At 36.1% G+C, this 24,532-nt stretch overlaps 1 protein-coding gene across 1 annotated transcript; it reads right to left on the bottom strand.

Annotated features, from left to right (window-relative positions):
* Positions 1-412: 412 nt before the first annotated feature.
* On the bottom strand, positions 413-23,732 carry LOC120628811. Its single transcript, XM_039897434.1, has 27 exons — positions 23,574-23,732; positions 22,936-23,078; positions 22,383-22,547; positions 21,751-21,943; positions 19,104-21,266; positions 18,878-19,018; positions 17,649-17,789; positions 16,750-16,855; positions 15,376-15,467; positions 14,088-14,348; positions 13,028-13,213; positions 12,709-12,833; positions 11,419-11,580; positions 11,134-11,220; positions 10,348-10,546; positions 9,851-9,976; positions 9,196-9,324; positions 8,184-8,381; positions 7,575-7,781; positions 6,341-6,431; positions 5,551-5,646; positions 4,574-4,716; positions 3,981-4,221; positions 3,569-3,736; positions 2,687-2,774; positions 1,158-1,263; positions 413-535 (listed from the first exon to the last, which is right to left on the bottom strand). The coding sequence occupies exons 1-27, from the start codon at positions 23,730-23,732 to the stop codon at positions 413-415; spliced, it is 6,039 nt and encodes a 2,012-aa protein (XP_039753368.1).
* Between the last annotated feature and the right edge of the window lie 800 nt (positions 23,733-24,532).

Here is a 24,532-nt window from a genome sequence, read left to right as displayed (position 1 = left end):
TTTTTCGTTGGGGGTAGAACGCTTTTTACAGATTGTATTTAATATCCGATGACGATACAGTACCACAGTGAAGATTCACATTTAATCTTAAACATTTATCCAAATATAAATTAAATTAAGGTCTCCCCCCAATTCCGATGCTATCGCACAATTTCATGATTACATTCTAAAGCAATTTACATTTATTTTTTCGTAAATGAAAGTCTAAGTAAGTAGCCATATTTAATATTTATTGGACAATAGACTTAATATTAAATAAACAAAATCCGTATCTTGACAAAGACCTTAATAGTACAATGAGTTTTTCGGATCTTAAATATTTTTTCGTAATTACTGAAATACAGATATTTGTTGTTTTTATTGGCCGAGATATTATTGTAATCTCTCCATCTCAGTTCTTTTCTTTTTCATTTCAAACCATAGTCGTCTCCTTCTTAAACTGCTTTGCAGCGTTATACAACTGCTCCTTTACTTCGGGATATCCTTCCAACAGGTCTTGCCAATCCCTGAATCTTAAAAATACGATGTCGACTACCTGGATAGTTAATAGGTATTTTCATATTATACAACCGAATTCAACCGAAGTTAATAATCAATGTTAACCAAAATCTTCGAGGGCAGATTACTATCCTTATCTACGAGGAAGAGTAGGAGAAGGATAGCAATAGATTTGAGATTAGATTGATTAATATGAATTTGAGGTAAAAAGGTGTCCAAAGACTATAATTACCGATCATCATCATCATCGCCGTCTTCGAACGTCTTCATCGAACGTCTAATGCAGGAAATAGGTCTTTTGTAGAGATTTCTACTTACAACGGTTTTTTTCCGCTTTTATCTAGCGACTCTTAGGGCTAGACGTCTTTTCATCTCGTGGGGTTCTACCAACACTGTTTTTTTCTAGTAAAATCGCTACTGCAGCACCTTGGGATCTTTGAGCTCCGAGCTTTGTGCCTCGCCCATTACCACTTAAGCTTCGCGACACGGTGAGCTATTTCGTTAACACTGGTTCTTCTACGGATCTCTTCATTTGATCACGGTGCGATACTCCAAGGATAACTCTCTCCACGAATACTGAGTGACTCTGAGCCTTGCTATGAGGCCCATAGCATGGAAATTTTACAATATTACAAATATTACAATACAAACTTATTTACCGTGCGTGAGAAAAAAGTGAACTGGAATGGCGCATTTGGGAAGAGTCCGGGAACCAAACCAAAGTACCCATTTGTGTTCAAAACCGACACCATTTTCCTTTCACCACTGGAACCGATAACATTTTAAATAAACATTACACCTATATACTTATACAAGACGGAATAGTATACAGAATACACTACTGCGATTAACAACCCGTCTGACTACCATTGGAGAGCCTTATATGCTCGTTTTCACTAACAACGACGGACAAGGTAATGCCCAAGTAAGTAACACCTAATCAAAGAAGATTCCTAGGCATACATTTACCTTTCACCAATCGATTTTAACTATGCAACTCATCATAACTTGTCTATGGTTTTTGCCACAAAGTGTGGTATTTTTTGTTTGTATTATCATATTTTTCATATGGATTTAAGGTTATTAAAAAGAATACTTACATATTTCTTTATCTGTCAAGTGTCAGTTTACGAGTCCCCCTAAACTTACTTAACCTCGTTGAACATGTAATGGTACGTTAAAGGTTTTTTTCGCTATGAATCACCTAAATCACTAGGCATCCGATTAAGGCGATTCCTAGGTTATGTGAAACGGGCATAAATCCAACAGTCGGCAACAGAATATTGATGATAATAACAGTCTATATTTTGCATACTACGCTATCGCTTGCAGGTACATCAACCTACGTCCTAAGCCGCGTTTGATTCCTGCGTGCGACCAAGCGCAAGACTCTGGTTCAAGCAGCCATTTCTTGTAATAGGATGCAAGAAAGACGCAAACTTTAACGCCACTGCGAACGCAAGTAAAACGCCACATTTGGCCTTGCCTTAAGAGTGCGGGTTTGACACTTACATAATATCTATAAATATAAAAAATAATTGCTGTTCTCAAAAACGGCTGGACTGTTTTAGGTCTTGAAATATTCGTGGAAGTTTAGGGAAGGTACTGGGAAAATACTAATATATATAATTCTTCTGTATGTGTCTTTGTAAACGAGCTCCTCCTAAACACCTAGACCAATTTTGATGAAATTGACATTTTGTGTGTGTATTTCAATGGCTTCTGGTTAGTTTAAACACAATTAGACCCGGTAGGTGGCAGCACAGGACAACGTAAGCCGGTTCCGCTAGTCATCAATATTAGCATAACAATATTATTATATCCATTAAAATAAACTTTACGCCCCATTACGTGGGTCGACTTATAACCTGCCTATACGTAATTGATATCAAAATTACTTCGTAAATTGTTTAGGGGCTTACGGTGGACCCAGTATATGATAACCTTCATAATATTATCGACAGGTATAATATCTGCCGAAGATATGCGTGTGTTTTGGGGGTGCCAAACCTCATAATGGAAAGCGGAACCCTTATGGAATAGTTTTTTTGTTTTTCAGTCTATCCTGCCTAACTTACAGACTAAAGATAAAGGTTGTCAATACTACAAGATACACTTGAGTTACAATATCATAATTTTGTATGACGGACCGATACTTTAATATTAACCTTAAAAGATAAAAACTTACTTTTTGTTAGTATACCACTTTTCAACCTCCCCTTCGTGGATGAAGCACATTAAAGACAAAATGTCACCCTCTTGGACTATGAATTTGCCTAAAACATTACATTTAATTATGTTCTACTGAACCATAAATTAGAGAATTTTCTGAAAAAAAAACCTAGCAAATAACAACAGTGAACCGATGATTGTCTAGTGGTAAGGCTTCCCATGACGCAGGACTGAGTTTGATCATCCGCGACTCATCTCCGACTGTTCGGAATTTAAGCAATCAAAACGACAAAATATATCACTTGCTTTAACCGTGCAGAAAAACAACTTGAGGAAACTGCATGCCTGCGATTTCTCCATAATATTCTTGTAAAAGGCGTGTGAACCCCAGGTTCAGCTAGCAGGGTATGAACTACGGCCAACACCTTGGTCGATTTTAAAGTGCCCCCGAGCTTTGCAGTGAGTGGATAATGGGTTGATAATAATGATGATGAAGTAACACAACTCTGACCCAAGATTCGAATCCAGAAGTTCAAAATTGCCATGGCAGTAGCATGTAGTGTCTTAGCTCTTATCCCACTCTCCCATGAGAATGAAAACAGTTCCCAACAGTGGGACGATAAGAGACTAGGCTCACACTATTAGCAAGAAACTATAATGAAGATATAAAATAGAATATTGGATAGAAGCAGGCGTTACTTTGCGGAAATCCATGATATATTATCAAAATAAAGCTTAATTTACTATACTCCGCGAAGAGCAGGAGAATCTGTGTGGTGTAATTTATAATTTCTTCAATCCTTTTACTCCACACCAAACAGATTATATAGTATATTATATATAGCAAATTAAGCTTAATTTTGATATAATGAAGATGATTAAAACGTGAATTAATGACCTGGAAAAATTACAACTCGTCTCAGCCGAGCTACCAACTGTCGATTGAAATAATCAGGCAAGTCGCGGAAAATGGGAACCGTTTCTAGGTGATGGATATAAAGAGCACCCAACAGGTCTTCCCGGAGACAATCATGAGCGTTTTGAGCTAACTCGGGCAGCCAGTTACCTGAAAATATTCAAACTAAGTAGTTATAATTACATACTATACGATACCGATATATTGATACGACACCTGCAAGGTTTGCATAGGCAGGAGACAATTTTAAACAGCTTTATTCAGTGTCAGAGCGTTTCGGAAATCAAGAAGATGGCACATTATTGTAAATTTTTTACCGGCTGGACCTCCGAACTTCAATGTGCATGAAATGGCTTTTTACTTTTACTATCATGCGTTACTTTTTTATATATACCTCTTTGCCTCTGCCATAACTGCTTTGTATATTCCCTTACTGACTCCAACAGCACCGGAGAAAGCCCACTCCTTTGCAGGTAAGTAATAAGATTATTAACGTCATAATCGTACGCGTAGAGTTCACGAAACTTCGTATAAACTGCGCTGATGGCGATGCTTAGTATCCAGATGTCCGCTAAATATATGATGAAGTTTATGAAAAGCTTGTAGTAAATCTGCTTCAACGTTAGCGCCACAACCTGGAAGTATTAATATAATTATTATAACCTGGGGGTCTTGCAATTAACCTTGGCATTACGTTGGAATATTTACAACGCAGATTTTGGTCACATTTCAACTAACAGCTCCTTTCAAATGATAGTGAAAAAACACAGCTTAACTTCAGCCGTCTTGCCACAGATCATGATGAGACGTCTGACAGTTCAAACGCTTGTGAAGTCTACAGCACATGGCCAGCGTAGTGAACCACGGACTAAACCCTTTATTCTGATTGGAGACCCGTGCCTTGTAGTGGGCCGGTTGATGACGATGATGACATGATGATGATGATGATGATTATTAAGATGATTGATTATTAAAAGTTTCACTTACAATATCGATTTCTGTGTGCGTGAAAATAATGATGACGTATATCATTGCCACCAAATAGTCCGCCGTCCATGACAGAGGCACCAGAAAACCGAATTTAGTTTTTTTGTCATTCGCTATGTAATTCTTTGTCAACCGAGCGCATCCTGGTAAATACATTGAATAAAAGATCTATGTTATTATTTTATTTTTCTTTTTCTTTAATTGGAAAACCAACAGTTGCAACACCTTAAAACTAATAACAGGTTACCACAGATAAGTTTTATGTAAACAAGGGTATCTGATAGAACCAAGCAAAAATGCAGCAAATTATAGCTAAATATTAAGTTTACCTAGCATGCAACAGTTTATCTACTAAGTTGCGACGTACACTATTCATATTACCATAAAATAAATCATCATTTCGGGGTCATTGTAAACAGAATTAAGAAGGCGAGAAACATGGATTACAAAATAATTAAATCTGTTCTTAATTTTAGTTAAGGGTACGTGCAGAATCTTTTAATAATGTGTAATACTATTGTTTTTCGAATTTCTAATACTACTAAAGGTTTGCCCATAACTGCACTACTGATATTCTAACTTGGAACTATTCGATTCAGTAACTTTTCCGACAATTTGGAAACAATTAATATTTCGTATTCATACAGAACGAAGTATTTGATAGCGCTTTCTGTAGGTATATAACTCAACGCTTATTTTGTGTGTTGTGCCATGACTGCAATAATGGCAGAATAATTTCCGTAGTATACTTACGTAATTTTGAGCTTAGCTACCGTTTTTACTACACCAAAATAAGATAACTTAGAACTCCTTATGATATGTAAGATTCATAAATAGAATTGAATGTATTTAATATATTGTGCGTGACGAATTATAAATTCCGTTTCGGTATGTATCACTGTAAAGATACGTAAAATCTACCATTTTAGTTTAGTGTAATGTGTTGTGTTTATCTATCAAACTAAAATATACTTTACCTCCCTTTCTTAAGTGGGGTAAAGTCCACTCAGTGAAATCGATGGTCGCATTTATATGTGGAGGAATCGGTGGGTTCACCAAAGGGAATTCTGAATCTGGAAATATAGAATTATAAACTAAAACAGGAGTACTAATCAATCACAGGAGCAACTAACTGATCACAGGAGTTTTAAAATTAAAAACACAGGCTGGTGTACTTCCGGGATTAAGTCATATCTACATAGTTTAAAACAAAACCACTTTCCGCATATGTCTATTTATGCGCGAACTCCTCCTTGCCCGTGAAATGGACTTTAATGTGGTTTTCACTATCATTTGGATAATTGTTCACATTTGTGTACGTGTGTATGTCACTGAACTCCTCCTAGAGGGCTGGACCCATTTGAATGATTTTTTTCGTATACATTTGGGTGGCACCCTGGATGGTTTAGATTCACAAATTAGCCCGACAGATGGCGCTGGGACCACATATATATGTATATATAATTAAACCCAATAAAGCATTATTTTACCGATAAGGGGTATGGATTTAACTTCCATACACCTAACAGGTTAGCCCGTTCCATCTAAGCCTGCATCATCACTTACAAGCAGGTGCGATTACAGTCAAGGGCTAACATGTATTGAAATAAAAGAAAAAATATAATAATTTATAAGCGTGCTCTGAATAAATCAAGAACTAAAACAAATAGTAGTGTTTTATCACGTAATTCTAAAACCTAAGGATGGAGTACTACAAACGTTAGTTTCCGTTTAAACATTGAAAAAAACTGCCTTAAAAGAAAATACCTCGACAAGCTACGTATATCCACCCACAAGTCATACAGTGTAGCAAAAATAATATTATTATGAATTTCAATAATATCGGTGCTATTGTACTCTGAAACAATTAACATAAATATATATAATATCAGCAGACTACCAAATTAATTAATTAATTAATTGCATTAAAAAGTATGTTTTATAAACTGATTCTCGGATAGCTTCCATTAAACTTTGGTTATTTAACAAATTGGTCACGATGGCGGCGAGATTTGCGTATATCACCATTGACAGGCCATAACCGGCCCACTATGGGGCACGTGTAGGAGACCCGTGCCCCGTAGTCTCCTCAGAATAGCCTCCCAATTCTGAGAGGAGGCCGTAGTCTACGCGCTGGGAAAGAATGGTTTGATAGACTTCACACCCTTTGAGAACATTATGGAAAACTTTCTGACATGAAGGTTGCCTCACGATGTTCTCCTTCACCGTTAGAGCAAATGATATTTTAAATTCTTTAAAAGCGCACTTAACTCCGAAAAGTTAGAGATGCATACAGGGGATCGAATTTGGTTACCCCGAAAGGGAGTCCGAGACTCTAACTAGGCTATCATCACTTTTTTTGTGGCGTATATACCAGGCGCAAAATATTCACTACAAATCTAAATCCGAAAATTCTCACAATTTACACTTTCGCTGACACTCTGATATTGCCAAAATATGTTTGAAACAAAATATCCTCCGCAAGGATTCATAGCGCTTCGCCAACTTTAACGATTATTTTATCACATGTTACTGATAATTATGTATTTAAGAACTCTCCGAAATTCAGTGGTGGGGAAATGCCACTGATAATTTCTTAGTATAAACCCATTCTTTAACAATTTTTAACTTAACCCAGAAATCGACCATATGCAATCTTTATCCGTAAGGCAATCTTTAGCATGACCTCATCATAAGCAGCCTATTAAGTTCCCATAACTGGGCACAGATATCCCCTCTAACAGACAGTGTAGACCTACCACTCATCTTCAATACTGGTGGGTGGCTTTAACGACTATTACCACGAGTCAGTGGTAACAACCAGGACCGACGAATTAACGTGCTTTCTAATGCACGCGGGTCGAAACCGAAAATTTCCCAAAATGAAATTTAAAAAACACTACCAAACAATTTTCAACAAAGGATTAAGACCCAGGAGCTGGACCAAGGCGTGATCTATAGTTGAACATGCCAACGGGGCAGATATATCGTTTTCACTTACCTGAAATCCCTCACAAAAATGCTCATGAAAATCATAAAGCAGCCGAAGCCTTAACAGTCGGAACAGCCCATAGTGCTTATTACCAAAATAGTATGCTATCACTGGTATAACAATGGATACAATATCGATATAGGTTTGCCACTTCTTGATGATACCCCATTCTACTACTCGATCTTCACACTTCCCATACTCAACGACGAGTTCCATCTGAAAATCAAACGACTTTTATATCACTGGGTACAACAAATTTCGGGGCGAGCTCAAGTCACTTATTGACCAAGAAACGCTATGGAGGAAACGCGCGCGCACGCGCTTTTCTGTATAATAATACTAGAAATGCGCATGTCTGTTTGTTTGTTGGTTTCTTAACATAACCACTGCACCGATCTTGTGATATCTAACAGCTTGTTATACCAACAATGCCAAGCTTCACCTAACTCTCTAAAGCGAAATCATACATCCTAGGGACTTAAACTAACTTAATTAAACGCGGACGTAACCGTGGGTTACAGCTAGTAAATAATAAGAAGCTAATTTCATACCGTTAATATAAACTTGAGCAAAGAAGAATTAGTTACTTTATTTACTAAAACAAACAGCTTTAATTACAGAGTAAAACTCAGAAGCAATGTATAGTAAATGTACAGCATCAAACAGTAGCAGGAAGATGACGATATCGGCATCGGTTTCATCAGGCACCGTGACGTAGAACAGCGAAGAGAAGGAAGCGACTACAGGGCACAGCACCCACGTAAAGTACAGCCAGCGGGAGTACCATCCCTGAGCTCTCATACGCTTGTCCATCCACTACAAAAAACGAAACGCCTAAGTAAAGTAATCTATCTTTACATGAAAAATCCTGACCTATTATTGTCTGTAAAAATTATATTTACGTTCAGATAAAACTTTTTCTACTAGTAAACTTTCACTAAGTCCGGAAAAAATAAACCGACATCTTGAACAGGTCATCAAAGTTAAGACCAAATTTCAGAATTTATCCATAACTCGATGTAGATTTATTAATACGGTTCTATACTTACGAAAGCTAAGAAACAAATATAATGAAGATGTTTAAGATATCATTCATATTTTATAATAAAATATTATACACAAGTAGTGCAAAATGCTGAAGATAAAAGGTCAAAGACAGTTGAATTCCCACAAATCCCTCGCTGCACGTCCGTTTTACGCTAGGGACGCAAAAACGTTATCATATTACCACAGTTATATCCCTAACAGTTCTATGAAACTTCCCTGGCACACAATGCTCGTTTCTTTGTGGATTATCCTCGAGGCTTTCGGTGGTAGGATCCGACATCGCAAGTAGAGTTAACAATAATAGTTTTGAGGTTTTGTATTATCTTTACAAATAAAAAACACAAAAAACTGTTTAAACTACTGAAAAGGTCTTAACTCAGCATGAAATCTGTGTCTTTGGGTATCAAATACAGAAAAAGCACAAAATACAGTTAAACAATTAATAGTTTTACCGCTTAGAATAATAATAACCTAACATCGAGTTATTGAGAAATGCAATAAAATATTTGTATTGATTTACTTTGTCATTTTATACTTGTATAATGCTATGCTATGGTGAATATCTCTAGGATTTAAAACTCACGGGCAATTTAATGGATTTTTGTCCACGAAGCAAATACTTCACAGTATTGTAAGGGTTTTCAACGACCCTCTTCTTAACAGCCATGTAATCGTATTTAGATTGAGGATTTTTTGCGATATTTTCTCTACCCTGCAGAAATAATTTATTATTAACTTCTTTTTTTTCAAACCTGAATAACATAGTCCATTAACCTAATTATTGTTCCACTGATGGTCCTCCCAAATGACTATGAAGTTTACATCGCCCTCACTGTTTATCTGTGTGTACTGTCAGGTTACGTTAAGTGTCAAAAAACGCAACCAGTGGCTAAATGATCACTTTATGACAATAACCCATTCATTGATCGTCTTAGTTCGACATTGAGAAACTAGAGCAATCAGTCGATTCATCAATAGCCTATAACAGTCCACTGGTTGACTAAAGGCCTATCGATGATAGTAGTAGCACATAGAACGCCACTACTCGGTCTCAGTTATATTACTTTAGTCGCCTCGTACGACAACCACGGGAAGAGGACCTCTTTCTTCTCTTCTTCCCCGTTCCCCTCCTTCTTCGTTGACAATTGTATCCTTATCTGCCGTACTGTCTTATCATCACCCTCAAAAGTCGCTGCATCTACAAAAATAATAGGATATATATTTTATTTCATTTTTACCTCATCACCAACTATATCTTGAAATTCTTTAATTGGGATCTGAAGTAGATCAGCATAATCATCAGAAAAGGCCGAAATACGTAATGGGCGCGCTGTCAATCCATCTAATTGGCCAAATATAGAACCCTGTAAGAAATTCAATGCTTCTAACATAAGTTTCCTTCGTATAATGGTTTATCGTGAACTTTCTTTATTTGCTGATTTCAGTATCTTAATATTTGGTGTGAAACTGTTCCAGGTTATCATTAGAATTGTCTTTTATGCTGAATCAAATTTTGACCCGCTTGTTAATTTGACCTACTACTGTCTAATCTAATAATCGACGTGCACTGCTGGACAAATATTCTCAGTTGAAATTGATCACACTGCGATTTTAGAACCAACTGCTCCAGCTTATAATAATGGCCAAATAAGGGGGCTAACGTTTCAAATCGATTTTAATCAGACACTCCTAACAACATCGTTGATGTGACGAGATACGAGTTAGAAGTACACACCTTTGTCAGCCGAGCTACAATTTCGCCTTCCCGTTTAATCACAATTTTTCCACGGTGCACAATAAAAACCCAAGGGGTTAAATCCATTTCTCTTGCAATAGGCTCTCCGGGAAGAAAGTATAGTTGAGTTGAAGCACTAGCCAGTTCTCGCTCCGTTGTTTCACCGCCTCTGAGTAACGACTCGGCTGCTTCTACTGTTCTGAGTAGCAAAAATTTGCAATCAAAACTTATCTGTAACTACCCCATCATCGAAAACCGTTAGTAAACTAAACACACTTACTGAATCTTCTGTCTTCATCTTGAATACAAAAATGAATTGTCTCGCAAGAACTGGAAATTGGCTGGACCGACCTGGTAAATTTTACTTAAACGTTTGCCTCGATACGACGGATAGTTTAAAAATAAAACATGTAAACTCTGATCTACCATATGAAGCAAACTAAGATATCTTTTTTAAATGCCGTTTAGACTACACGTATGACCCTAAGAAGATGCTATACAAATGGTATTTTGTGTAAGTACACTACACTACATAATGGCACCATGGCACGCGTGCTTTCGAAGTTTCAAAATATTCAATAGTGGGTATACTATTTAAAACTAAGGACGGTTGGTCTCCATCGATCTCTCTAATTCAGGATTCTACCTAACTGTAGTTAAACTTCACTAATTTAGGGCTCTAACTGAGTTAATGCTCTATCCTGCCGTATATATAAATAACTTAAATTCTAAAATAAATGATCTGCTTTCGTAACGTACATTACATGAATGTATAAGTTTACTTACTTTTTAAAGAAATAGTAACTCAAGTCTTGTCTGAATATTACACCAATCCGTTCGTTCATCAGGCTTTGTATATTAATTCCCTTCGTTCTGTAATTTAGCATTTTATTGAGTTGAACAGTAATGTTTAAATTTTTTTCATAATTTTTGAAGCATATAGAATTCTCAATCTCAAAAGGTTTGAAAAATCCGGGCCCAAGATTGATTATTTTTCTTTTTTCATTCAGAAAAATTGGCTTTTTTTAACAAAAGTAGGGAGGTAGTAAATTAAATTTAAAAAAAAATTACCTGAACCACCAATATCTGAAATGTGCAACAGCACGGACCATGATATTTTTGTCAACTCTTTCCGCTTTGAGAAATCTCTGAAGTTGATTAACGCCATGTTGGAACAGTGTGTTTCCGCGATAGTTTAATACCAGTAAAGTAAGTGAATAAAATATGACGTACCTGAAATAATATGATTGAAACCGTTTGTACAATCATTGTTATGAATTGATGGGCTTAGAATAAATTAAATTTTATATTTGTAAAACAGTTTTTACCTCTTGGAGGAATTATCGTATTTCTTACATTATATAACATGATGCATAGTTAGAGATCTTTAAATCTTTTAACTTTTAAAATATGAAAATTAAGCTTAATTTGCTATTCTCCACAAAAAGCAGGACAATCTGTATGGTGCAATTTGTATTTTCTGCAATCTTTATACTCCACACCAAACCGATCTTTGGCAATGTACTCTCTCGGCAAATGTGTAGCGTTTTATCCCTTTTTTTAACCCCACTTTATAGTATCTATCTAAGCTCCTCACATCTCACTAGTACCTACTCGTAAATAGATAAATATATGGATTTTTATAGATTTTTTTTGATCGACTAATGACCAATATTTGTTGTATTGTATTAGCATTAGCATAATATTTATATAATTCGATTAGCTCGTTTTCGTCTGGCTTACTACAAATAAATTTTTTCGGGCTGAAATATTATTAAAAAAAATACAGCTTATGTTTCATTTTTACAGACTTCTCAACTGCAGCATATATCATTATTAGTAATAATGTCGCTCGTTTTAGTATCGAAAATCTTGTACGTCTGATTTTTATTTTATTAACGTTCTGCCAAAAGCACTAGATTGATGATGGTTGTAAAATCTGAACTTTAATCATCATCATCATCATCTTTATCATCGACCTATTACCGGCCCACTATAGGGCACGGATCTTCTCTCAGAACGATAAGGGCTTACGTCCACCACGTTGCCCTAGTGATAGACTTCACACGCCTTATAAGAACGTACGCTCGTAATGCTCTCAGGCATACAGGCTTGATATATTCCTTCACAAAGTCAAATTAAATGATATCTTAATTGCTTAAAATTAAAAAAGGCATAACTCCGAAAAGTTACATATGCGTGTTGGGGATCGTTCTCGGTACTCTAACCACTAGGCTTGTAACGCTTCGATACAATAACCATTGTATCCTGACTTTCAAGTGTTTCGATTCTCGAAAATGACAGCAAACAAAACTTGTACTAAGGAGAAATACTTAGTAATTTTTGAAATTGTTTTCTTACCAAAACATGAATCCGATCAAAAGAAGTATAGCTCCAACGCCAAGATTCAGGCGGTCTATTTCAAACTTACCGAGATTGAATCTCATGAAACCACTTTGAGCTAGATTAAGACTCTCTGCGTAAACCTAACAAAATATCAGAGTTAATGTTTCATACCAGAATATTCTGGCGAAATGCAGGTTAGAGTTAGACTTAAGCTCGAAAGGTTCCAAACAAAAAAAAAGTACCGACCACGCAGCTAGATTTTTTTCTGTTATTTTTTTGATGAAAACAATAAAAGTGCATTTACTAATTCCTAATCAAAAATTCAATATCTTACCATATGCAACTCTCGCACTGTAGGTGGGTCGCCCAAAGGGAAGTAGTTCGGCAACCAACAGTGATTGAGACGTTGCATGCCAATCAGTTTTGTATCGGCATCCCAATCGAATTCGATGCATTGGTTCACGAAATAATGGCCGGCGCCGAGCATTACCAGTAGTGTTACGACTTGCCATTTGATGATCTAAAAGATTGAACTATCATCAACTTACCTGCCTCGTTTGTATAATAACTAGGCACTAAGAAAGGTACTAAAAATAACGGGGAATATGACTGTCAGTTAGCTCCGCCTCATCCGCAGCCTAATAATATCCCACTGCTGAGTGCAGGCCTCGTCTCTCAGAGGAGGCGGTTCCAGAGAATCACGCTGCTCCAATGCAGGTTGGTGGGCTTAAACGACTATGATAACCAAACGCAAAATTTTAGTTTTACACATAAAAATTGGTTAAATGTTAAAAATCAATAAATATAAGTTATTATTTGAAAGCTGTTAAAAACGAGGGGCTATCAAACATTGTTTCATCATCATCACCCTATCAACCTATTACCATCCCACTATAGGGCACGGGTCTCCCACAATGACAAGGGTTTAGGCCGTAGCCCAGCACGCTGGCCCAGTGCGGATCGGTGAACATTATAGAGAACTCTCAGGCATGCAGGTTTCCTCACGATGTTTTCCTTCACGGTTGAAACAAGTGATATTTTTGTTTGCTTAAAACGTACATAACTTAGAAAAGTTACTGGTGCGTTCTGGGATTTGAATTCGGACCCTCGAAAGTGAAGTCGAAGTCCGAACAACTAGGCTATCACCGCATACATTGTTTGATGTAGCTTTAACCTATTGCAAAACAAAGTGCAAAAATATGTGGGTAATGCGTTCGGCTCAACCACTACACAGATCTTGATGAAATTTAGTAATCCTGTATTTTAACATACCCTTTACCTACTCCGGGTAATGGTAATGACGAAATTTAAAAAACATTTCTTGAACTTATAATTAAGGTTTTTTTTGGAATTAGTAACGAGGTGAGTCAATGAGTAGACAAATGGGTACAAACCATTAAAAATGCAAAGTTAACGTTAGGCATATCCGCCAGATAGTTGAAATAGCCCATCAAAATATACAAATGTGCGAATTTGCTGAAGGTGTTGATCAGCATTTCTTTGTTTTCAGTGATGGGCGTAGTGAGAAATAAATTGATTATATCTGGCCAAGGCAAGCACCCGACGACATCGCAGAAAAACCCTCTGCTGATATAACGTTTAGTGCTTTGCCGCAAACTAGTCACCAATAACCCACGATCATCATAGTAACCAAGCTGAAAAATGAAATCATATTCATCATAAGTAAATATACTTTAATCACCACTATTATTTTCCAACAGATAACAAAGAAACAGAAACAATGAAAAAAGAAAAATACAAAAGTATAGAATGAATAAATAGAAAACCAAAAACCTAATTATAAAGTAAAAAAAAATATATATTAATACTAGCGGACACTCGCGACTTCGCACGCGTATGAGTCAATCGAGAAGCAAGAATAGATGTGATGCTAACATCATAATCATCGTGGCTAGCTATGTACACAAACATCCATACATCCGCCCTCACAAACTTTCGCATTTATACTATAATATTAAGTAGTGCCATATATCTTCTTATTTGAAGAGTTATGTCCTATATCTCCGAAAATAATTATCATCAAAATTCACTAGTAATTTAATAGTATACTATAAAACATGTAGTGACAAAGTTAAAATCGACTGCGACAGCGACAGCGACTGCAACTTCGACAGCGACAGCGACTAGAGTAACTTGATATCAGCTACCACTATACCAAATTTTATTTTTATCCATTCAGAAGTTTTCACGTGATGCCCGGACAGACAGACGGAGAGACAGACGGACTCAGTATCGAGTATAAAGCATCCCCCTGTCAAAATTTTCAAAATATATTATATGTACAGAAATCTTCCAGTTACAGTTTTATTATAAGTATAGATAATAAGTTCACATTAATGCGGTCAAAGGACGACTTGAAATATTTAGGAAATACATCAACACTGAGTTTACTATGAACGTCAAATCCATAATAATGTTATAAATGCGAAAATGTTTGTATTTGTTTGTTGCATAATAACAGAAATAAAACCATGCGCCTAATCGCATAGACAAACGCCTTAGAACTCTTCAGTCTACGAGCAAAACCGTTGGTAAAGGTTACAGGCTTATAATTTACGTAGATAAAGATAAAAAAACAAATTCTAAAGTAAATAGAAGAGTAAATAAATATGTGTTGTTGATAAATAAAGTAAAAATTACAAAATGGAAAGGAATACTAACGAATATTTTGAAAAAAATATCTAATACGACAATCACATCACAAATTTCGCCAACCAATACGAATGGATATCTGTAGCACGCTCCACTGCCACCTTGAAAAAGATAATTTAAATAAGAACATAGTTAATCACTAGTGTGACCGCTCCAACTATTAACTCCGAAACATGTTCGCTAAGTATAGCTTTATTAGCAAGCTCAGAGTATCTTTGTGGACGATAGCAAGGGCTGTTTCTATGAGAGCAACAGAAATGCTCCGAGTATATCTACGGGATCAAATCATAAATTTCAGGATCCGTTGTCTTAACCAGAGAGACTGACGTCGCTCTTCAAATTGCGAACCTAAACTGGCACGTTCGGAGGACTCATGGACAGTTGGACCCTAAGTTGCTAGAATAGCGTGTCTCCGCACCAGGTTTTACGACATCCAAAGAGTAGCACCTTCTTTTACATCGCAGGAAGTCGCTGATCATGAGCAGTACAAGACCGCAGAAATTGAAAATCCCTACAAAAGTCCAACGTATGAGGCGCCTTACCTCCAAATGCTATTGTAGTTAGTGAGATTTTAAATGATGATAGTTTTTCAGTGGATTTCATCTATCAAGTTAATACATATCTTCGTTTAAATTTAATAACTTACAAATATTAAGTACCTTGTATTGCAGCGCAAGCTATAGAAACAATCACGAGAACAGCGCGGAATGTCATCCAATTATACATAAATCTGGAAAATAAACCATTTAATATGTTCAGTCGCAAATCGCATTGATTATAAGTGCAGTTAGGAATTGCGAAGACCACTGGCAATTAGTTCCGCCTAGTGAGCGGATGAACATTGGGATGTTTGTTACAAACTGTATTTGCACTGTAAATCTCCTTAAAATCTGTACTTTTCGTTACTTTTTTGCACTAGAACAATGCGTGTTTTTAGCCTGCCGTTAGATATCCGTGAGGCACAATCGATTGGGACCTTCAAGAAACTAGTGAAGTATATATATATATATATATATATATATTGTAGTTATATTTTATTTATATATTTGTATAATTTTAAATTTTATTTATTATGTTTTTTTTTTCTTATGTTTTTTCCTTTTACGCCATTGGTTGCCTGGAAGAAATTGCTATGTAGCGAAATTGTACTCTCTTGATATGTATTTATATCTCTGTAATTACTTTTTTCGTTGGTGTACAATAAAAGTGTATTCATTCATTCATTCATTCACTCACACACTATCCTACCGGTAGGATCAATAAAAATAGTTTATATAAGATTAAAAGAATATAACACTTGTAACTTTATGAATACAATATCTTATCGACTTAATTAAATACTTAACCTTGAATCTGGATCTAGCCATGCATCGCCACTAATACGTGTAAATGTTTCCGATTGCTTGGACTCTTGAACGATGTTCGTGAAAGACATTTCTATGCCTCTCCTTCTAGCGTGAAAAATACGCCGCCTCATTACAATTTGGTACTGAAATATGATTAATTTAAAGGAAACTTCAAAATTTTATAAAGATGATACGCTTAATCATCAAATCCGCACCAGGCGAGCAGTAGACGGGCGGTTATGAGCTGATATGATGATGCTGCATCTTAAAATGAAAAAAATAAGTAAAGGCAAACCTTTTTCTGTTTTCCCGACACTTGGTGGGGATATCAATGATTAAATTTTATGAAATGCAAACCTTAATATCAGACGGGATTACCACCAATGCTAAAATTGAAGGTAAGCATATTTGTCAGTATTTATGTGACTCTTAAAAGCTGAAGCAGTTGGTCCATCCATGTTGGGCTCAATCAGTGCATAAAAGGAATGATCAAATTTTGCGAACTGTTGGATTACATTCAGGAAACATAGGACAATATTTATCCCGGAAAAGCAATCGGACAAACCTTCCTCCGACCTTGACGAAATTTGCATAAGGATTCCTTGTATTATTGTAATATTTTAAGGACTGTTTTCCGCGAAAACAACCGATAAAGATGAAGTCGTAGGCGGTAGTTGATTATTATTATTTTTTTCCGCCCGCGTTCTTTATCGCGTTTATTACGCGTATATCGCGGTTTTTACATATCCCGTGGGAACCGTTGCTATCCCTTTGATAAAAAGAAGACTATGTTACTCTCCGTCCTTGCTACTCACTCTTTAACCAAGTCAATTTGTTGCTTCGTTAAGGCGTAAAGTTAGGACAGGTAAAGTAATAAACAAACAAACACACGTCCGCATTTATAATATTAGTATGGATATGGATTTCGTTCCTTACATTTCTATACTTTTCAACATAATCTTGAACAGTTGTATGTACGTCTGATGAGAATTCCTCCACGCCGTTCTGATAATGGGCCCACTCGTGAGGATATCGCTTCATGGTGTCTATAAAGTCTTTTGTTGGCATGTATAAAATCTACGACACAATAATTATATCATTAAAGTACCTTCCTTTTCTATTACTATTTACTTAATTAACCCGCCTGTTTCTTTGCCAGAGAAGAGTTTCAGTTATCCCTAAAGGCTATAAGTTAGCCCTGAACTGTCTGAGATAGTAGCGTCACGCTTTTTGGATGTATAGCAGTTATATTAAACCCAAACCATAACCATACCATATACCCCCACTATAGTATTTACTCGGCATTGTACCGGAAAGCTAAAACTCTTGGTGACATGTCTTTGTCTGTAGGGTGGTAACTAGCCACGTCCGGAGACCTAACACAGGAACATGGATCCAAAAATAACCCGATGACAGAATTAATCTCAATTGTAAGAAATATATTTTGCTTTGAATCATCATCATCATCATCATCATCAACAGCCATTGTGCGTCCACTGTTGGACATAAGCCTCTTTCAAGCAGCGCCAACTTTTCCTATTTTGGGCTATCCTCATCCAGTCGATTCCTGCCACTTTTCGGAGGTCGTCGCTCTATCTAGTTTGGGGGCGTCCGACACTCCGCTTACCCACACGCGGTCTCCACTCGAGGGCCTTTCGACTCCAACGTCCATCGGTCCTCCGACAAACGTGATCAGCCCACTGCCACTTCAGTATGCTAACACGAAAGGCTATGTCAGTTACTTTAGTTCTTTGGCGAATCACTTCGTTACGGATCTTATCCCTCAAAGAAATACCAAGCATAGCTCTTTCCATAGCACGCTGACCGATAGCCTCACTGTCAGTGTCCACGTTTCGGCACCGTAAGTCATGACCGGCAGGACGCACTGATCGAAAACTTATGTCTTCAGGCATTGCGGTAGGGGTGACGAATAGACTCGGCGGTCTTTCAAGATAACGAAGATATATGGATGGATTCATTATCCCCTCAAAGTTTCGAAGGTATTAAGCAAGGCAGAAATAGTGCGTCAGAGAAGCAGTCATGTCATGCTAAATGGCGAAATCTTGAGTTGATCTTGAGATGAAGGAGGTCTGACGTTATGAGTCTGCTTTAAGCTCAAATTCTTTTCCCGTGTTAAGGGAGTAAATAAATAAATAGGTACATACCTCACACTCTGTCTCAGTTGTTAGTGTTCTGAGTGACACACTACCGAAAAATACTCCAAGTGCTGACAGAAATTCACCGGCACATAGCGTAGTTTTTAACAATTCGCCTTTCTCATTTGGGTATTCACATAAAACATGGCCCTTCAAATAAATAATAGCAGCTTACATTAATTGCCGATAGACTAGACTTAAAGATAGCTAAATTTTATTATAATGTTATACTCACTTGAATGATCCAAGATACATTTTTCAAATTAAGACCATAAATAATAATGGTTGAACTTTTTGGCAGTATCAAAAACTTTGCTTTATACGCTAACTCCCTAATGAACGAACGATCTGCATATGCAAATGCCCTTGACCCGCTAATCACTTTTTCCGCAACTTCCCCATGTACTTTCCAGTAAATATCGTATGGTTCATTCCTTAACAAATTCGGATGCATCACATCCATCCCACGGTAATATTTCCAATGACATAATAAATATCTATTTAGGCGTTTCAAGAGGTCTGGGTGAATTTTATGGTGACTATAATGGCTTTTTATGTTTGACACAAAATATTGATAATTCATTATCTCTCGGTATTTCAAATACAGTGCACCAACCAAACTCGTTTCACAAAACATACACACAATAAACGCTATGTAGCTTATTATGATGGCTGCATACATATCCAATAAAGTATTTGGAAGGTATTCGTAGAACACATATTCTAAGGCCCATGCTAACACCACGTAAAATGGAGAACCACTTTCGAAATCGCACTGTTCGTCTGGTGAACCTCGTTTGCAAAACACTTCGCCGAAAAAATAAGGCGTGCTTATCTTGACTTCATTGCGGTCAATCATAAATAGAAGGTAACTGACAATGTAAACAAATGAGAAGTGTACGAGAGTTAACTTATAACAGGCATCATATAAAGGATCTTTTCTTGTATCCCATTCTGTAAACAGAACGTAAATTTTGATCAAGCGATTGAACTGGCAGGCAAAATAATATTCAGGTACGCCAATAATTACTGCCAAATCCTCAAGCCAAACTGTCGACAATATATCTAGAGCGAATTTGGTACTTTTACACCGAGCGAACATTACAGCAGCAAAATTATCAGTTAAATTTTCATGTTTCACCATAGATGTCAGGAGAGAAACACAAATATCACAAATATAAACAACATTTGCCCATAACTGAAAAAAGGTAAACCAGTTTGGTATATTCTTTCTCGTAAGAAACGGTGGATAGAGCAATAACACGAAAAAAACTGTAATTATTACTATTGTTTTCCAGATATGACCGAATATTGACTCGGGTACAAATATCCATGGGAATTTCACGTTAGCAAACATGGATTTTGTCAGTAGCTGAATATCACTGCAAAGTACCAATTGACCAATGTATTTAGCGCAATGGTAAACAAATTCTTCAGCAGGTATTTCGCATTTTCTGTTTTCGTTTTTAGACGATCTCCTTTTCCAAACCGAAACCGCCTCGGAAATTTCCCACCAACGTTTCTTGACCCATACAATGCCTTCATCTTCAGTTCTATCTAAGCCCCTCACATGTTGTTTACAAGTGTGCAATATGCGTGCATGCTTGATTCTGTCTTTAATTAGTTCCATAATCATTCGTCGATCTTCAGGGTATTTATGCAACGAGTTCAAAAGATCTACACGTGCAATGTATATAATTTCACAATATGTGAGACATCGCACGGATGCTTTCCTTATGGAAGGTGGAAGATAGAAGCTAACATCCCCAAAAATTGTACCACTCGTTACAGAAATTAATGGCGTTGAATCATCGTCAAATGAAATCAACTGAACAATTCCTGATTTGATATAATATAAATGGGACTGGCAATGTGGACCTGTGAAAAACTTTTCACCAGGCAGTTTGTAATCTATATGAACATAATCACAGAGCCATCTCTTAAAAGGAGATGAGGTATTGCGCAATGTTGGACTATGATAAAACACCGGCCAAACCAGGTCTTGCTTGATGTCGACTCTCAAATATCTGGGCAGTTCAGATATTACTTCGGGGATATTAGTAATACCATTTCTTCTTTTCCACATTAAATCATAAAACTGTTTAACATCCTTATAAGCATTTGGTGACGGATTACGTCTTCGAGTTTCTTCTATTATTCTCTGCACTTCCGGATAAAATGTACATATTTTACGAAACCTCAACAAAGCTTCTGCTACCATTTTAGGAAACACTATAAATTTGATTAAAATATAGCCACCAATCATGAGAGAGCCAAAAAGGATGTATTCTGATACTGTTGCTGGTTTAATTTCATCATACTGCTTATTTACCACATATGATAAAGTAATCGAGGCTCCATAAACGTATGTGCAATAGTTATGATCCGTTTCATTTAACTAAAACAAACATAAGACGAATAAAAATTTACATGTAATTTAAATACAAGCAGAAAAAGATAACAGATGAATATTTTTAATAATTCATTCATAAATACTTATAAATTTATAGATAAACACCAAGACAATGAAAAACATTCATGTTCATCACACAAATCTTTCTACTTGTGGGAATCGAACCCACAGCCTTGAACTCGCAAATGGGCCGTCCGATAAGCATCTTTAACATAACTCACCTAGTTGATTCAAACTTTTGAAACACAAAAGGAGCAGGCTATTTTCTATTGTTGACTAATGACGTACTTGCCAAGATAATACTAACTACATTACTGACTCTATAGATACTTATATATACAATTGGTTCTCCCATACAACTATTTGGATCTGCACTTAGATTATGTTTAGCTTTCTAAGTTTATCTAGCTTGAAGGACTTAGGTCTATCGCCCAGATACTACTTTTTGTAATAATAATATATTTCTTACTTTATGTGACACGTGAATACGCCAATCATAGAGTCCTTTAAGACAGTTATCACAAAGACCATGAGTTGTTAATAGGAGCAAAAGGCTGGCAATACAGTTCAGGCATATCGCTAAAATTACTGTGTAACCGCAAATAAGCCTTATGTAATTATGTGTTGTGATAAGAGAAAAACTATCCGCAACTCTGTAAACACTGTAAAGAATTGAAACTAGTAAAAAACTGATAGTTAAGGTAGGCCTCTTTTGTAAATTATAACAGACCACTGCTTTACCATAAGGCGCTCAAAATGCGACGGTTCGCCTATAAAGCTGGGCAGACGATTTGTAGTATTTGATGTAGTAGTAGCACAGAGGAGGTTGCTACTCGTTCCCCGTTACGCTAACTTAGTCGCCTCATACGACAGCCGCGGGAAGAGGAGGAGTGTTGACCACTTTATTCAAATCTGGCGTCACCACACAACACAATAATTTTAGTCATGTCAATTAAATAAAAGTTTGTGAGAGGCTCTCTAAATGTTCATTGATTAAAAAAAAGGAATGCCTGTAATAAACTGATAGATATAAAAACCAATAGACCTGTTTATAAGACAGAAGATATCAAGACTGAAAAAATGAAGATTAATTGAACTCACATAACAAATTCAGTGAAACTGAGTATATTTGGATAAAACTCCGGTGGTTCACAGGCTTCCTCTGACACAAGACGGTAAAAAGGAATCAGGGATATGATATCAAGCAATAGCAGAAAGGCTGACTTTGGTAAATACTCTCTTCTCATAGCTTCGTCTGTGACTTGCCTACAAAATATTTGATTACTTAAAAGTTAGAAATCCCCTCAATTTGTTTCATTTATGACTGTCGTTATTTCGCTATCAACCTCATTTGCTGTTTAACACCCATACTTCTTATTAAATGCTTCCACTCTAGTTCGATTCCATCATTATCATCATTAAAGATGTCTACCCAAAAGACTAGAACTTCACAAATCGGTCATTATCATTGATCAACATATCTGGCAACTATGTCTCACTAACGGTTTATACAAGACGTTATGAAAGCCTAGTTTAGATCAAATGTAAGTTTAGATCAGACACACTTAGTAAAAAAAGATTTTATATTTATACCAGAGTGTTATAGGTAATTGTACAAAAAGCCGCATCATAATATAATTGTTTTAAAACCAACCTGTGTAGTATATGAAGAAACGTATCAACTCCATATATAGGATCACAAAAGTACAAGTACACAATTTTTATAAAAAGCAAAAAAGGGACGTAGTCCATAGTAGTCCAGCAGTATACAATCGGATAAACCGATTGTATTGGACCCTAAAAGTAAAGAAATAAATATAATTTAAAGCTATTTTTCAATTAAGAGTGAAGCTGTGTTTTTGCTTTCAACTTCACAAAATACTCCTAAAATTCATCCAGTGGTTTTCAGTTACAATTATATTTATGTAACTGCAGAGTGAAGAAAGGGACACGTACAAAGCCACGCTGCATATCAGAGAAGTCATCGAAACAATATAACTAACAAATTATAAGTTCATATAATCCAAAAAAAATGAATAATTTTAATCATATAGAAATTTACTCAAGTAGCAAGCAACACAAAAGCCAAATAAGTAATTAATCAAACTAAGGTAACACAAAAAAGGCAATGACAATTTTTTGACAATGGGCAAGGCACCCAAATTCTCTGGGACTAGTACCATTATTACGGTAATGCTATTGCGGTGTGATATCGAACGTTCTTGGCCACCAGATGTTTGATCTACTATAACTGATTAATGAAATTCTCTTTTTGATGTTTGGTTATATTACCAAAATGGTTTTAATGATGACCATAGTAACAACAAGACATTTAAACACTGGGTGGAATGGTAAGAAGATTAAATTGCTCCATCTTATACAAGTTTCCTCTGAATCAGTTTCTTCATCTTCTTCGTCAGGTTGATTATCTTGAATTTCATCACCAACCATTTTATATACGTTGAGGTATAATATTCTGATATTATTCTGATATTTTTGTCGGTACGTTGAATAAGAAATGATATTAAATTCAGTGAGCTTACAATTAAAGTTACATATTAAATCAATGTTTATTACACTGACAGAAGAATTTTCTTCATTCCGTATTTAGACGCTATGCTTTGTCTAATTTAGGTGATAATTTTGACAGCTAACTGAAGAGATGAGGTTTTATTCGTTAATGAAACTATTCGATTATAGATTACTAGCTGTTTCCCGCGACTTCGTCTGCGTTTGATTTTGTTTTTAAAGTATTCAGTATCGCTAAGCCTTAAAAGAGGGGTTTGCTACTGTCCGCTGATGAGTTCTGTCCTCTATCTCCAACCACAATCATCAGATCGACACAAAATTTGGACAAAATTAAACACATATTATCTATAGTACAAAAATAATTATTTAAATCAGTTATAATTTGTCGGAGTTATGGTGTAAAATCGTCAAACACTTTCATCCTCTCTCCCAAAGGAACCGTAACCGTAATGTAAGGATAAAAAGTATCCTATATTATTTCTAACACTTCCAAGAATATGTGTACAAAGTTTCATGAGGTTTCATTCGGTTAAGTAGTTTTTGCGTGAAAGCGTAACAAACAAACTTAAATTGACATTTATAATATTAGTAGGGATACTTTCCATAAAACCTGAAACCGATTGCAGTTCGTATACAAATACTAGCAACAACGTATGCATCTCAAGTGCAGTGCTACCAAACAACACAATTAAAGCGACGATTTTAACGACATATTCTTCAAA

This window comes from Pararge aegeria, chromosome 13 (genome assembly GCF_905163445.1).
Source record: "Pararge aegeria chromosome 13, ilParAegt1.1, whole genome shotgun sequence".
In the NCBI taxonomy this organism is placed as follows: Eukaryota; Metazoa; Arthropoda; class Insecta; order Lepidoptera; family Nymphalidae; genus Pararge; species Pararge aegeria.
The sequence above is the reverse complement of the archived record's forward strand: the minus strand, read 5'-3'. Positions and strand labels throughout refer to the sequence as shown.